The sequence below is a fragment of the Pseudopipra pipra genome, chromosome 16 (genome assembly GCF_036250125.1).
Source record: "Pseudopipra pipra isolate bDixPip1 chromosome 16, bDixPip1.hap1, whole genome shotgun sequence".
Lineage (NCBI taxonomy): Eukaryota > Metazoa > Chordata > Aves > Passeriformes > Pipridae > Pseudopipra > Pseudopipra pipra.
In genome coordinates, this window is record NC_087564.1 from 13,992,348 (window position 1) to 14,009,469 (window position 17,122).

Here is a 17,122-nt window from a genome sequence, read left to right on the forward strand (position 1 = left end):
CCTGCGACCCACCGGTGCGGTACCGGGAGCGAGCCGCGCTCCCCCCGCGGAGTGGTGCGAGCCGCGCGGCGGGTCACGTGACCGGCGGGCTCCGGGAGGGGCCCCGGGCGGAGCCCCTGAAGGAGCCGGGATGGGGACTGGGACCGGGGGCACACGGCGGGGTCGGGAATTGTGGCTACCGCGCTCACGAGCTTCGCCACCGGCTGCCACACAGGCCCTTTCCCCCTCTGTAGCCCCTAGGGCGGTGCCGTGCTCTCCGCAGCCCGGGCGTGACTTCATCAGAGACTCAGCACGCTGGCAGCACCGTGTGTTTTAATTCCTTAAACTGCTTAGAATTTAAGATTAGGGCTGATGAAGACTTCAATGCATTGTCTTCCCCCAGTTTATAAAGCAGCTCAATCGAGGTGTTTACACAGGAAGGACAGGGAGCCCAAGTTGTTGAGGTTCTTCATTACAGACCCTTCACTCCATTAAACTACTCCAGTTTCTCTTCAGGGTATCAAGTTTAAGTATTAGACGATTATTTTGCTCTAGGAATCTATGATGTAAAATAAAATGTAAAATTCCATGTGAACTATGAATCTTTTCAGACATCAAAATAATAAAAGCTCTGGATCCCCCTCTGCCCCTTACAGACTTTTAAATAACCCAATCAAAACAAAAGTAGTTAAGTTTTCAACAAGATAACAGCATAGATCATTTAACTGAGTAAAACTTGTCCTCAAATCCAAAAAAGTGCAGCTATTGCTGACACCACTACAATACTCACATGTGGATCCAAGCAGTCACACACAGGCTAATCATTATGTCTGATGAACACAATACAGAGATGGTCAGCGAGATGGATTACTATGGAAACACAGAGCTCAGATATGAATCCCAAAATGGTTTAGGTTGGAAGGGACCTTAAGGACCATCCCGTTCCAACCCCCTGCCGTGGGCAGAGACACCTTCCACTACACCAGGTTGCTCTGAGACAATAGAAGTGTTCCTTCCAAAATCCCATAGCCCATCTCAGACACGGACCTGCAGCAGCACGTCCTAAGGAAGACACACAAATACTGTTCCTACTCAGGATCACTCAGGAGAGCTCAGAGATGCCCAGAGCAGAGCTGGAACAGCTCCTGAGCAGAGGGCACAGCCACACACAGTAACCAGCAGCCTCCCACCCGTCACCCAGAGTCGCATCCCGAGAAGCAACAGGAACAAGAGGCCCCCCAAAATCTAAGGAAAACCCAGACACAGAAAACCTACAATCTCATTTAAGACAAACTAAGAACGACTCGTTTGTTATCTTTATTTTCCAATAGCACATTTAAACAACTTCTCAGGACTAACCTCCTGGGCCATTGTGGCCACACAAGAGAACATTTCCTAGGTTATACAGATGCCTATGACAACACAAACACCGGCTGTGCTGCGGGACACAGAAGGGAAGTTGGGAAGGAGGCAGCTGGAGTTACACAGTGGCACGATGGCAGCGCTGTGGGTGTCAGCGGAGGTCACAAACTGGGGCTCCTCGGTGGCACAAAAACAGGAGGGGGGTGTACACAAACAGCTTCGAACCGTTTCTTCTTAGAAACATTTAGAAGTCTAACAGGAGCTGGCCTAGGGGCCCCTCCTGTGGCTACGAATGGTACTTGCATGTCTAACACTGCCTTCAGAACCACCCTTCGTGTCTGTGCTAATTAAGACGCATCAAAATTGAACTCAGACATCAAAGCGTGCACTCAAGTGTTCCGTGGATGACGCCTAAAATGTGGCCATGCAGGATGTGAAGAACCAGCCACAGGACCTCTGAGAGTCCAAGTTCAGAGCAGCACAGCACATACTGTTCTTAGATTTGAGCAAAAGTTCTTCCCTGCAGTAAATACAAATTAAAACCAGAAAGCTCAAGTGCTTTCAAAGCATCTCAGCTGACCAGCCCATGCAATTAGTTCCAAGATTTGAAGGAGCTGCTTCATTAAAAATCTGACTTAATTTCAGCAGTATCTCAAGACATGCAGATGCCAGACCGTGTGTGTTTATCAAAGTAGGACTTAAAAGCCCTTCCCTGAAGCACTTTAGGTGAATGTTTTATCTACTGATTCTACAGGTGGGACCTGACTCGGAATTTTTAACAGAAATCAGAGATTAACAGCACAACTACCCATGTCAGAAAAGGAATCTCAGCAGTTCTCTAACTTTAAAAGCATTTGCCCTCTTAAAAATCAGATATATAACTTGAATCACTTGAAACTATTACACAGCTCTTTCTGCCATCCTTTTGATGTGAGCGTGGATTTATTTTATCTACTGTAGGCAAGAAAAAAGAAGAGAAAAATGTAGCAGCTATTTGCCAGCTGCATATATTAAGTTTGCTTCCAATTCCACAGCTGGAAAGCCATCCTGCAGCTCTCAGCAGGTAAATCCATGCTCACTAATAGGAACTAGTGGTGTAAAAAGGGACATTTGTGGTGTTTCTCCAACTCCAGGACACCATCCTGAATACTTTCTCCCCTGGCACGTGTGCCCTTGGCAAGGAGAGGCGAGCCAGGCACGTTTCTGGATGGGTGGGGTTTGGGGTAGGTTGTTTGCAGTTCTTTCTGTGAGTGCCACAGTGATTGTAACAACCACCCCACTTGGTGCTCGAGCCCACAGCATCACTAATCCACTCATTTAAGAATTCCACGGGAACAGAGAGGAAAATGGTGTATGTTCAGCACTGAAATCACTGCAGGATAAATTAGGAAAAAAAAAAACCTTCAAAAATCATAAATCTCTTTAGTTACAAGAGTGGTAAGGCAAGTTATGAATAAACCCAAGATTTTGCTTTAGGATCACGTGTAAAAGTTGCCTCCATGGAAGCCTCTACAGCAGGAAGCACAAGTGCTCAGTGGTGAGCTGCTCACACCACAGACCTACACTGTGTTTGATACTAAATTGCTATTTCGTACTTTCAAAAACACCATGCACCATCAAAACAACCTGGGACACCTCCTTTCACCCACTGTCACAGAGGTTCTGCTAGAATTGAGACACCAGTTTGGGGTGAAAGCCCCAACACTTCTGTATCAGCACTGGAAGCACAAATGGGATATTTTCAGCCACGGGTGCCCTCAATACAAACAAACTTCACACAGCAAGAGCCAGAAATGCTCAGCTCCCACTTGGGCTCCTGAAAACAAGCTGCCAGGTTAGCAGTGCCAAGCAGCTCCTAGTCAGGTGTTTCAGCAGAAAGCAGAGGCTGCTGAGCTTCTCGAATTCTGACTTGATGAAAGGTTTATTTCTGCCTGACAGCAGGAGAATTGCACTGACAGGAAGGTGTTTGAACAGTGAGAATCTTCGGATACACGAGAACTACAGAAAATTAAGCAGCCCATTGATTTAAGGGGTGAAGCACTTTAAAGAATTCAACAACAAAGTTTTAAAGTTTAAAATAGTGAATTAAAAAGCAGGTACCATTCCAGCATGTTATCTCAGAATAAAATCCTGCATTTTGAGAGCTGTTTAAAATTCTATTTATGTTCCATGTAGAAATACTGGTTTCCACCACAGAAAAGCCTCTTGAATACCTTTATGGCAGTTGTATAGGAACAAACATTTAAATTCCTTTCAGTGTAAACAACTTCCTATCTAGAATCCTCCAGAACACCAACATCTTCCAAATATCCTTTTGTTCAGGTCTAATAAGTTTCATCTAAGAGCAAATAATATTAGCAAATATTTTGTACCAGAAACTTAAAATCATAAACTGCTGTCATGTCTCGTTTCCCTATAGTGATTCCTGCTTTGCAGCAAACTTCCTCGCAAGGACTTGCCAATATCCTCATCCTTTTGGGAAGAACAGTTCTTATTTCCTCATTTAACAGACAGCACCAGCTACACCGGCCATATGCAAATTCTCTATATTATGATTTGCTTAAACTCCACCCCTCTGCCCCCACCACACATATAAATCTGCACTTTGAGCCAACTTTAAATACAGAATAATGAACCAGTAATTATCTTGTAAGTGAACCAACACTAGTTTGTATTCTTCCCTGAATAACACTTTTTTTTTTTTTTGCAGAAGAGGACTGCTACAGAAACACAGCAACATTCAAACCCTTTAAAACAAAAGGTAGATTATTTAATGCATTAACGATGTTAATCTGAAGATAAATAAATCCACAACAGACTTTTAAGTTTCTTTTGAGATTTCCTTTTCTTTGCAGAGAATATTTCTGATATTATACAGTACTGAGAGGGTGTTCTTTTATTTTCTTAATGTCCAGGTGAAAAGCAAAGCTCAGTTCTCTCTGCTCTCTTCGTGGAACTCCTCAATGCCCTATTCCAGGCGTGATTCTTTCATAAGCTTTTACTTGAAAGCGGAGTGGTGAGCAACATTAATTTCAAGAATAACTGGATGGTTTGGTCCCTGAGTCATCTTCTTGAGAGCCCATACTCTGAAAGGGAGAGAGTTAGTTCTGTTCAGAAACAGGCCTGAAGGTTTGAGAATGACAGTTCTTTGAAGTTAACAGGTAGGAAAATAAGGTGCATATGAAAATAACATGCACTTCCTTTCTGATTGAAATCCCTGCAGGATTAATTAGGACAAAACTCCTTCAAAAATCATAAGTATCTTTATGGTGGCTTGTGATGTTTATGCACATATTATTATTAATAATATGGAATATTAACACTGTAAATAACAACATTCAGTAGAACATACTCACTGCACTGAATGAATCTCTCATATACTCTCACAGGACATCAAAATCAATTACCTTCTGCACAAACTGAGGGTTCACAGTGATCTCTTGATCCATGGCTTTCAGTCGTTCATCAAGCTCTATACATTTCAGCATCTTAAAAATATACATTAAGTTGATTACTTTGTCCAGTCTGGACATGATCTTCAAGACATTTTATGGCTGTACCATGTAGAACCAGTAACTTCTGCCATTGCTAAAGTTCCACATCAAAATATTCTCATCCCTCATCTCACAAACAAAAGTGTCAGACCATTTTTAATCCCTTAATTTGATCCATGACTTCATCCTTTTTAAGGCCACTGATAGACAGTCCCTTGAGGGTCACCCACAGGCAGGTTATTGACAGCCAGTGGAAGGGATGCTTGAAGTCTAAAACTCTAAAAACAATCTTTCTAATCCATTCAATTCAAGGATCTTCACATCACCAACAGCAAGCAGCCAGTCTCCTGAAACAGCTCAAGGTGTGCAGGACACAAGAGAGAATATACTGACAGTAACTATGAATGTAAAACCTTTAAATACTGGTACTGTGAAATAGTCAAATAACGATTCACAGTCCTCAATCTCTACATCTGTAGTTACCTACACTGGCTTCTCTGTTTATAGACTAAGGTTCTTTGGTCAGTATTCCAAAAGCAGTTAAAGATTTACCTCCTGATCAATGTTATGAAGCATAGCTGGATTGTTATATTTTTCAGGATTATCATGGAAACAGACCATACCATCTTTCTGATTAATACTTGCAAAGATTTCACCATCTTCTATCTGAAATGAGAGAGGATTTAATGTAAGTTATCACCAAGAACCGAATTTCAGGTAACTATAACACACACATTCCTTGTGGGATAATCTTTAACTTGGCTGCTTTTACTTTTTAACAGCTTCCCAGAGACACATAATTCACACATTAGGTGGACATCAGCTTTTTAGATATTTTGAGAACAGTCTGAACACCACAGCAGACTAACAGCATTTCCTCCACCCTGAAAAAGAACAACTCAGACCATGTACTGCCAACCCAAACACTAAGTTTAGCACAGTTTAGCCAAGTCATAGGTCTTACCATGTGGAGGACGTATTTTTCTGCTTCTTGGGGCCCCGACAGCTGCACTCGACTTGCCATGTCTTGTAATGACAACGTTAAAAACGTCTGAAATTCACAAAGTATCAAATTGTAACAACCAGATGTTAAGAATTTTCCCTGTCAATCCTCTGTAGCCTAAGTAATCTTATTTTGAAAGTCTGATGGGAAGAGACAAGTGTAACATGTAGTTATTACTTATTAAGGGACCATGAGTCAGCTCTTCCTCCAAAGACATGAATTTGTTACACTGTGCACTTATGGGGTCATTACCCATTTCTGCAATTCCTTTTTACCCAGCACAGTTCTGACCACATCCCTCTCCTTTTTACATGAAAAAGGTGACTGTCCATCCCTTGAATTTCCTTCAAGACATGCCTATACTGCTTTCCTTCTGAGGTTTGGATTAATCCAATCTCTCAGGTGAAGGAACACATCACTCCACTGCTTCTGTCTTCTCCTTTTATTTCAGACACTTCCAAAATCCGTCCTATTCGCTTACTCTTCCCTAATGAAGTAGCCTGTACAGTCCAGCTTTACCATTCTGTGAATAGAGATGAAGGTCACTGGGTTACACTGCTCACTTTTTTGGTTATGTATGAAAACCTCGTGGGCAAACGCCTCTGACAGAGAGACTGAATCACCTTTTAAATAATGCATAAGTAGCCAAATGAATTGCCTTTCTATGTAAAGCATTTTAGTCTCATTTGCTTCAGACACAAACCTCAGTTTTAGTCATTTCTCTGCCACGTTACTACGTCATCACTTTGCTCTAAATGGAATATATTTCAGATATACACTCTTAGAGGAAAACCACTCACAATTTCTCTTACCTTGGTTAGCCTCTGAATATTCTTTTTGTAGAGAGATGACAAGCATTGCTTAACCAGCCCCATATTGTTATCCCTTGTGAATGTTTCACTGTGTTTGTTCACCAGATTTCGAAGCTCCGAGGGTTTATTGGTTGAATAAACTTGCGCTAATTCGTGGTAAGCATTGCTAAGAGGCTGCAATTAAAAAAATGAGAACCCTTCTTAAAGAACACAGCGTTCACCCAGCACCACAAAACCTGTTCAGAGCTTTAACATTAGAAGCCATGCAGGCAGAGAAGTAAATTTAAGTAGCTCGAGCATTTCTCATAAAACATACATGATGCCCACACGTGGCTTTATGGCAATGACAGATCCTCATACACTAAATCTTTATTACTGCAGTATAAGATTTAATAAACATCATTCAAGGACTCTGTGTGACAGTTTTACTTTCAGCAGTCTGAAAAAAAAAAAACCCTTAGCTGACCAGCACAAGAAGAAAGCTGAGTCTGAGGTAAGTAGGATATTGCACAGTCACTGCCCACCCATTAGATTTGCTTTGCCCTCTAAGACACTCATCCTTGACCACGATGTGTCACAGCATGGAAAACAGACACTCAGGGTCAAACTAGTTCATTTAAATCACCTTAAAATGGTTTGAGCTTGTTTATTAGTATCTGAAGTTAGAAGATTTGTGGAACTCTCCAGAAGTTTGGTCACAAATCAGCAAACTCAGTGTTAAATAAGAACTAATTAACTGTGTGTTATTTACATAGGATAAGAACTCTCTCACTAGCAGTTTTGTCTCCCACCCTAGACCTCCTTCTCTAAATGCCTACAGACTCCAAACTTGCAGCTTTTTCAGAAGCTTTTATTCTCTAAAAAGCTAGAGTTTGGGAATAAACTGTTTAGCATTTTGTACTTCAATTAGATGAAGTACAGGTTGAATATTTTCCCAAGGACACTACATCTTCAAAGCCAGGTGAAATCTGAGTATTTTTAAAATTCTAACATAAAAAGCTATAAAGGGATGTGCAGTAGCAGTGAAGAGAATATTGGTGAGTACTACTCAGCCCTGAAGTTTTTCCAAATTTAAATTTAAATACCTGTATCACCGATATCACAGAATCATGGAATGGTTTGGGTTGGAAGAGACCTTAAAGGTCATTGAGTTCCAACCCCTGCCATGGGCAGGGACACCTTCCACTAGCCCAGGTTGCTCCAAGCCCCATCCAACCTGGCCTTGGACACTTCCAGGGATGGGGCAGCCACAGCTTCCCTGGGCAACTTGTTCCAGTGCCAGAACAACACAGTTTGCTTGTAACAGATGCAGAAATTGCCAAACAATCTTTACCTACTGCATACTGGAAAGGCAGCATGGGGTTGTACTCTGGCACACTGTGAATTATTTCTCATGATCTCCAATGTTAAACAGCACCATCAAATGAGGGTAGAAAAAAAAATCATTTACAAATTCAGATTTGTTGTTCTACTATTTAGCTGTATTCACAAGACTTACCTTAATGAATCTACCAACTATCTGGGAAGTGTATTTTGGTAGCTGCTGAACTTTGCCAAGTAGTATCAAAGAAACTAGGATATACTTTTTATATGATTCCAACATAATATGACTGACTGCCATGGCTGGAGTAGTTATTGCCTAAGCAAGAAAGAAAGAAACAGAACAGAAATTAAGTATACTCACTGGTAGATCCTGCTAGCTACTGCATTAATAAAAATCTCAGTTTCAACCTGCATGCAGAAAGGACACAATGACATATGAAATTCTCTTTTGAGCACTGAAGCTTAACTAACTTCTGTCAAAATTAATTATCCAAAAATACCCAAAAAAAAGACGAAGATTGTATACAAGCTACTCAAAACATATCACGTTATAGTGATGCCTACCTTAAAATAATCCTGTCCAGATTGAATCAAAACTTCTTTCCTTGCCATATATCTAAAGTTGTACCAGAAATCACCTGTAGCTACTTGTTAACCAGGAACGATTAAACAGTTCCCGTGGAACCTCGATTTGCACCAATCCCTAAAGAGGTTTTATAAAGCTATTACATCAGCAGATCTCATATTTAGGTATGAAAGAGGTCTGCAGAATAGGGAAAGGGGATTTTAGTTTGCTCTGATACTGAAACTTCTCAAGAGCTGACCCTTGTTTACAGAAAAGAAAAATGCTGCACCAGCTTATTTTGCACATTTACAGGACTTTCCCTATACACAGAGTTTTCCCAGTTTTGCTATTTTCTTTTCTTTCCCTGAGAAAATAAAATCAGAAAATACTGTAGTAGCCTGGAAGAAGTGTAAAAATCAAATAAAATTAGCAAAGGCTTTAGCAAAACCTGGACTGTTTTTTAAGCAAATAGAAAATTGTGTGTCAGCCTGTGACCTGTTTCTGTGCTGCAGTTCTAAGCACGTAGCTGAAAAATATTTATAGTGAGATAAATTTAACATCACCCTTTGAGCTGCACAGCTTCATGGTGCAATAAGGCTGTAAGAGGCCTTCTTAAAGGAAAACACCTCTAAAGGCAGTTTGCTTGTGACAATTCAGAGGTGCTGTGTTCTCTCAGCACTATTACACGTCTACTTTTGCCTTTCCACTGATCAGACTCCAGACTCACCACACTTCATTTAGAGTTACCTGTTCATAAAAGTAGAGTGCTCTTTCAAAGTTCTTTAGCCCAGTGTATATCATCCCACCATAGTAGTAGTAGCATAAAAAGTGCTTCGCATCATATGCCCCATTCTCTTTACAAATATCCATCATGTCCACATCTAGATACGGGAGGGCAGGTTTAAAGCATTTTGCTAACAAACAGAGCTACAAGAAAATAAATCAAGTTTTCATAAATTAGCCATTTCCATTCAAATTTCCATGAGGAAGAGAAGTTGAAACTAAATTAATCAGCACTATTTACTAAATATCACTTCTCCACAGGTGAAAAAACAGAGCGTGTCAGTAGTGCTGTAACACAGTTTATTCATTGTATCATGGCTGAAACCCCTTAACACAGATTATGAACTGTTATAAATTATCTGACTCTTAAAGAAATTAAACTTTGACAAAGCTGCTTGAAACTCCAGGCCTGCCAAACTACTGTGCTGGCAGCACTAAATATTGCTCTAAACATTCCTGTCCAACCCCAACTCCCAGGAGGCAAGAACGAGACAGGAGTGCAAATCCAGGCCAAAGACACTGAGACAAACATGTCTTTTGTCAGAGCTGAGCAGACAGTAGCTGGATATTACAGTGATATTCCTAAAATAAGCTGTGGGTGACTTTTGGCCCACAAAGAAGGGATGTCAAAGCACTTTCAGAAGTCATCAACAAAACCAAAGATCTGGGGATATGCACTGAACGTTTAAAATTAATAATTATTCTGTATATCAGATTTGGACTTTATTTCAGTATATCATATTATTTACTACTGGAAAAAGAAACCCAAACCAGTTGAAAAGCCATTTTTACACTGCAATATGTGAGCATGCATTTCCTCGAAGGGTTATAGGTATTTTATAAGCTTTTACTGCCACAAAAAGCCCTTAAGCTCCCCTTACCTGGCAGAGATCTGCGTGTATTGAGGTCAGCTGGTTTGTGTTCATCTGCATCTTGTCTATGGCTTGTCTGAGAATGCTAATTCCTCGCAGGGGCTGTCAGAAATTACATCTCTTTCAGATAATTTCTCATAGATGGCAGCACATTGGATCTTATGTTGACACTTACAAATGAAAAATAACACTAATTGACAGGTTCCATTAGGTAGTAGTTTATTTGAGGTTCCCTTTTTGTAGGATACTGCAGTCTCTCAATAAATAGAAATCTTGATCTCTGCTTCTACCTCTGGCCAGATTTCACTAAAGTGGCCTGAAGAAGTCAGTATCTTAGCTACAAAACCACTGGTCAAATATTTCCTAATCAAGTTTCCTGTACATTTTAAGGCATCTCATTAAGACCATTACATAACACCAGTGAGAATAACACCAAACCTGGTATCACTGGCTCACCAGTTCTAATAATTTTTGCAGCTCTCTCCGACTCACACACACATCACCTGAAGAACACTCTTGGTACTATAGATTTAATAATTTGTGTGACAGAGCATGCTTTTAAGTGACTCTCCTCCCAAAATATTTATCTTCCTTCTGTTTTCCTTAAAGAAATCTTAAAATCTTGGGTTTGTTCATTACCTCTCAGTAGACTGAACAACTAAGTAGCTGCACAGAAATACTTAATGTGAAGTTAGTGGCAAGTCTTTATGGAGTAAGAGACTGGTAACATCCCCTTTAAACCTTGGATATGTAGTAGCTTATTTGTAGTAGATGATACTTGCTCACCTGTTTTCTCTCCACAAGGGCATTTGTTAACTGGTGGCACAGGCCAGCAACTAAATACAGTAAAAAACAAAAAAAACACCACAGTGAAAAATCAGTAACACCAAACTATCAAAAAAAAATATATAAAGTCTGAAATTAAACTTAACTTACAAGTGTCTGTTGCATATCTAATGTGTTCTCCATTACAAGTGCTGATAAAAAGCTGCACCTGTGAGAATAATGTTTCGAAGTCAGGGATGCTGGGCATAGAAAACTTCACAAACCTGAAACACAGAAACAAAAGGTTTAGCACTTAATGTCTAGAGGTTAATAAAAAGCTACATCTTCATTGCTAAGTCTCTGCACGTAGGTGCTTGCAAACAAATCTGAACTGTTTATGACAGCTGGTGTAAGATTTCCCCAGGAGCTGCACAACATTTGAAAACACTTTTCCATGCACACCCCAATTCTCAATTTAGTGCAAACTACAATTTAGAACAAACTATGGCAAACAAAAATCATTTTACCTGGTACAATGGTTAAATCATAACAGAAACACTGATGAATTTTAATACTCAGCCACACAACTTCTCTGGACACTTCTGCCTATCCTGCAGCCACCTCCTGCTTGAAGGTGCTCAGGAGTTCTCAACTATTAAATTATTGGATGTTTCTCTCTTGTTAGGAGCCCTTTCCCTTCAGTTCCAGTTTCTCTCCATCTCTGGTGGTTCCTGAGCATCTGTGGGCTGTAGCCTTGCAAAATGCATTTTTACAAGGTGCTTGTGAATTGTAACATCAAGTGCATTATCTCCATGTGTTACAGTATTATGCTTCAAAAGGGTAATAGAATAAATACTAGAATTCTGATCTTTCCCTTAAAAAGCAGTTTTAAAATAATAGTGGAACCTGCAGATACTTCACTTGCAGTCAGGTACAGCCAGTTTGAAGTTCAGGGCCTCACCTCAGCACCCCCAGGGCAATTCAAGCATTATCTTGAACTACAGACAGCAGCAAGAGCCTCAGTGCTGTCCAGAGACAACCCCCCAGGAACTATGATAAACCCCACATTTCACTGGAATAAAAGTCTCGCTCCGTGTTTACAGTTCAACACACTAATGCCCTGAAAATCAAGTTTTGAAAGCTAATTTTATAACTTTTTGCTGAACACATATGGAAAACACTTATAATAGAATCAAAGAATGGTTTGAGCAGGAAGGGACCTTAAAAGATTGTCCAGTTCCACCCTCCTGCCATGGGCAGGGACACCTTCCACTAGACCAGGCTGCTCCAAGCCCTGTCCAAACACAGCAGCAGAAAATATATATGTTTTATAAAAATTTATGTTTTATAAAAACATACACAGGAGAAAGAAATACAGCCCGAGGGAAAATGACCCCCCACATCTTACCATTTTACAGTAATGGCATTTGCATGCTTCAAAGGTTTTTTTCCTTTGAAAATACAAATTTGCCTTGGTATTTTCATTGCTAAAACGTGCACCACCGAAGGAAACCAACCCACTGTAAAAAATGCAGATTGAAAACACTTGTGTCCAAAAGAAAAACATTTGGCTGACAATTCAGCACGTTGCCTGGAGTTTTAATATTAAGATATTTAACTAAAAGCAAGCAACACTTACAAGACAGCAAGAACCCCTAATGAGTGTTCCTGCACATCCAGGGCACCGAGCACTGTATCCAGATGGGAAAGATTTTTTGCTAGCAGCTCTCCACTTTTATTGATCAGTTCACAAAGCTGGGTCATTTGCCCTGAAATACAAAGAGCATTGTTGTCAAACTCTAATTAGAGAACGCTCACATATTCCCATCCCTCATTACAACCCTATGTAACCTCAGGAAATAGTAAGATCACCTCAAGATTTAATTTCCTTTAATTCAATAGGCATTAGTTTTCAACCCACCACATGTTGGTTTTTTTAATAAAACATACACCAGAGCTTGTTCCTTGCTGCTCCTCAAGCCCTACCCACCATTCAGGTCTGCTCATAAGCATTTTTTTGAACGTTAAAGATAAAACTAAGTACCTACAACAAAAGGATGTAAAAACCTGTCCTTAAATTTACTTTGCATAATTAAACCCACAACATTTTCTGTTTGCACGAAACATTTCTATTTTAATCAGGAAGGTATGGTAAGCCCAAAAGTCCCTATGAAGAAAGCAGATCCATTCTCATGAACTGCTTTCAAACTCTTCCTCCCCACCTATTAATTGAATAAATTAAAACTACGCCCTTTTGAAGCAGAGTATTGTTTCAATGGTCAATCCTTGGAGATTAGAGAGAAAAAACAAATGTTCTCTCACCCTTACAAAAGTGTTCATAAAATGAGGAATAGTGCCTCCACCCAGAAAGATTTACACTATCCTCAGTTCTATGGCCTTTTCCTTTGAAAAAGGAAAACCAGGGAAGACCCAGCAATGAAGTGACAGAGGGATCAAGAAGTTCCCAATAAGGGACCAGAGCCCAAGAGTGCCGGAAATCCACCCCCAAAACTGCTCTCTCCATACAGAATTAAATCTTCAGACATACGCATGGGAAGAAACAGGGCTTGTAAAACTCTCTGTGGCTTGATAATGGTATTCAGGCACTGCAAAACCTTAGTTCTGGCAGAGCAATCCACCTACTCTACAGTTCTATCATTCCTCCAAAAAACAACACAAAGAACCTCCTCAAAACAGGCTCTGAGCAACACAGTCTAGTGAAAGGTGTCCCTGCCCTTGGCACAGGGTGGGACGAGATGAGCTTTAAAATCCCTTCCAACCCAAACCACTCTGGGATTCTGTGATCCATCCCTGTACACACACACTGAACAACTTAGTCTAAGTAGAAATTCCCACACCAGGCCCAACTAAATGTCCCTTTATGTCACCTCTCAGGCAGCCAAATGGTGACAGCCAGAAACAACCACAAGTACACATGTTCTGTGTGCTCTCATGTCCTCCAGATGCCTGTCTGGGTCTGGATTTACTTTCACAGAATCACAGGATGGTGATTCTGTGAAAGGAAGGGACATTAAAGATCATCTCATTCCACCCCCCTGCCATGGGCAGGGACACTTTCCAGTATCCCAGGTTGCTCCAAACCCCATCCAACCTGGCACTGGACATTTCCAGGGATGGGGCAGCCACAGCTTCTCTGGGCAACCTGTGCCAGGGCCTCCCCACCCTCACAGGGAAAGATTTCTTACCGATATCCCATCTAACCCTGCCCTCCATCAGTGTGAAGCCATTCCCCCTTGTCCTGTCACTCCAGGCCCTTGGAAATAGTCCCAGTCCATCTTTCTTGTCAGCCCCTTCAAGTACTGGAAGGCCACAGTTAGGTCACCCTGGAGCCTTCTCTTTTCCAGGCTGAACAATCCCAACTCTCCCAGCCTTTCCTCACAGCAGAGCTGCTCCATCCCTCTGATCATCTTGGTGGTCTCCTCTGGACTCTCTCCAAGAGGTTGATGTCCTTCCTGTGCTGAGGACTTTCTCACAGAGAATGCCTACCTGGCTCATCCCTAATGGGAGAACTTCCATAAAGCCAAACAGACTCTTCTTGAGCCTTTCGCATCCCCAAAACCTTGTGACAGAAAATTCTCCAGCTCAACTACAGGTGTGCAAAGAACCATCTTCCACCTGGTTTGTACCCGCACCTTGTAGGTTTAATTTATCTCTTATGCGTGATATCCCCAGTAAAAATACTCTATATTTAACATGTTAAACCAAAGTCAGAAAAAGCTGGAACTCCACCCAAGAACTGCCAGAGATAAAACTTGGGACCACAGAGGAAAGCATCAATTTTTGATCAATTCTGGAGATCAAACATTCCAGGCAGAGGAACACTCAAGACCCATCAACAGAGAGGGAAAGTTCAAGAACCAGGAAAATTAGGAGTTTGGCACATAGGAAAATTAGGAGTTTGGCAGTGAAACTAAGGAATTCTAATTGTGGTTATTTAAACACTTTCTGAACACGTGGTTACGGTCTCAGACCTGTCATACTGTTCCGTAGTGGGTCAGGACTCTCTGTCCATGCTCTGCTTGAAGATGTAGAGCATGGACGCTTAGACCCTTCAGAACCGTATTTTAAACCACTCACTTATCACAACCTGCCCGCTCGTCAGGGAGGTGACAGCCTGGGCTATAAAATCCCAGTTAAAGACCCCGCGGTGCCCGCTCCTCCCCCTGTTTTAAAGGCTCAGATTCGGGTACGACCGCCGGCGCTAAAACCACCCCCTGGGAGAACCGGGAGGGCACCGCCGGCCCCTCGTGGCCTGTCACACCCCCGGGACCCCTCCGGGGCCGCCTCGGATTCACCTGCGCACGGTCGCCGCAGCCCCTGCGGGTGTAGAGCCCGAATGAACCCCGGGCCGGGCCCCGGGGATGCGGCGCCGCGGCCCCGCGTCTGAGGGAGCGCCGAGCGGGCGGGCAGGCCCCGGCCCGCCCCCCTCCCGCCCCGCCGCCACCCGCGCGCGGCCCGGCGGGCTCCCCCGGCCGCCGCCGCCCTCCCGCGGCCCCGCGGGCTCCCGCGGTGCCCCCGGTGTCCCCCCGTGCCCCTCACCCTGGGCCGAGAGCTGCCGGACGCTGTTGACGAACTGCTCCAGGGCCGACGCCATCTTGGCGGCTCGCGCCGCGGCCGCGCGCGCGGGAGGGAGGGGCGGGGCCCGGGGCGTGTGAGGGGAGGGGGTGTGGGGGGGAAAAGCGGCGCGCGCCGGGAGCCGCCGCCGCCGCCGGCCAATGAGGGGCCGCCGCGGGCGCCGCGCACCTCCCGCCGCCGCGCGCCGGTCGCGCCGCCTCTCGCGAGAGGTGCGGTCGCCGTGGCAACCGCCGGCCCCGCGTCAGGAGGCGCGGGAGGGGCCGTGACTCAGCAGGGCCGGAGGGGGGAGAGGTGGTGACGTCATCGGCGTCACCTCCGCGCGACTCGGGGACCCCCCGCGACACCGCGACCGTGGCGACATGGGGACCATCGCGACAGGGGGACCCTCGCCATACGGTCAAGCCCTCCCGAGTGCTGGCACTGCACGAGCCGTGCAGATTTAATCCCTCTTGTCCCCTGGGAACGCGGTGGTTGTCCTCTGATTCCGTGTAATGTTCGCCCGGATATCGGGGAACGGGGTTTGTATCCCGCTGGTTGACTCGGTTTATATACGTGGGAGTGTGTTTTCCATCCCTCGGGAGCTTCTGCAGGCAGAGAATGTGTCAGTGCTTCAGTATCCATGGAGATGATGGAAGCCTGTGTGGAGATCACGGAATTATAGACCATCCTGAGCTGGAAGTGCTGAAAATGATACAACCTTTCTAACATTTCTAGTGGCTTTAATGAAACCCTTTAATTAGTTGGTTTAGCTTATGTGTTAGGCCTTAAATCACTTTTAGCCAGCATACAGCAAAAAGTTGTCATAAGGCAACTTTTGTGAGACGACAGCTTGGGAAAAGTACTGAAACTGTACGTTTTGTTAAAAGTTAACCTTTAATGAACAAAGCCCGTGAGAGAGAAATGTGATGTTGAAACTGGACATCTGGAAACAAGGACCTTTTGCAGAAACCAGCAGATAAGGAAGAAGACTAACAAAGGCTCAGTATTTGTGTCAGAAAATCCCTACCAGGGGAAAAAGATACTAGAAAGATGAACTAATTAGCATAAGCAACGAGAGATTAATAACCAATAGTGGATGGAATACTAATTAATGAAAGGGAATTATGTAATTTAGAACCAATGAACATTAATTAATTTGTTAAAAATGTATAAATATGTGAAAAAGGAATGAATTGGTGTTTATTCTTCATGATGACTTTGGAGGTATTTGGCAACAGAAGGGACCCACAAGGATCATCCAGTCCAACTCCTGGCAATGCCCAGGACACCCTAACAAACCCACCATGTGCCTGGCAGCATTGTCCAAACACTTCTTGAGCTCTGTCAGCCCTGGGGCTGTGACCACTGCCCTGGGGAGCCATAAATTTCTATGTATTCCCTCCCTGCTTAGTCAGGAACATCCAGCTGTGTTGAAATCCCATTCCTCGCAGGGAGCAAAATGCCTCCAAGTGGGAGTGAAAGCACAACACAGACTTGAACTTCCCCCGTTTGCCCTCCCAGCCTCACTGCTGGGTTCACCACCCAGCCAGTTCTCCTTCCCTCACTGTGACCTTCCCCAGGTCACCTGA

At 43.3% G+C, this 17,122-nt stretch overlaps 1 protein-coding gene across 1 annotated transcript; it reads right to left on the reverse strand.

The window, feature by feature from the left end:
* Nucleotides 1-1,283: 1,283 nt before the first annotated feature.
* COPS3 (COP9 signalosome subunit 3) lies at nt 1,284-15,659 on the reverse strand. Its single transcript, XM_064673287.1, has 12 exons — nt 15,519-15,659; nt 12,598-12,727; nt 11,130-11,242; nt 10,980-11,029; nt 10,203-10,295; nt 9,286-9,465; nt 8,149-8,289; nt 6,651-6,824; nt 5,800-5,886; nt 5,388-5,501; nt 4,749-4,829; nt 1,284-4,427 (listed from the first exon to the last, which is right to left on the reverse strand). The coding sequence occupies exons 1-12, from the start codon at nt 15,571-15,573 to the stop codon at nt 4,374-4,376; spliced, it is 1,272 nt and encodes a 423-aa protein (XP_064529357.1). The 5' UTR covers nt 15,574-15,659; the 3' UTR covers nt 1,284-4,373.
* Between the last annotated feature and the right edge of the window lie 1,463 nt (nt 15,660-17,122).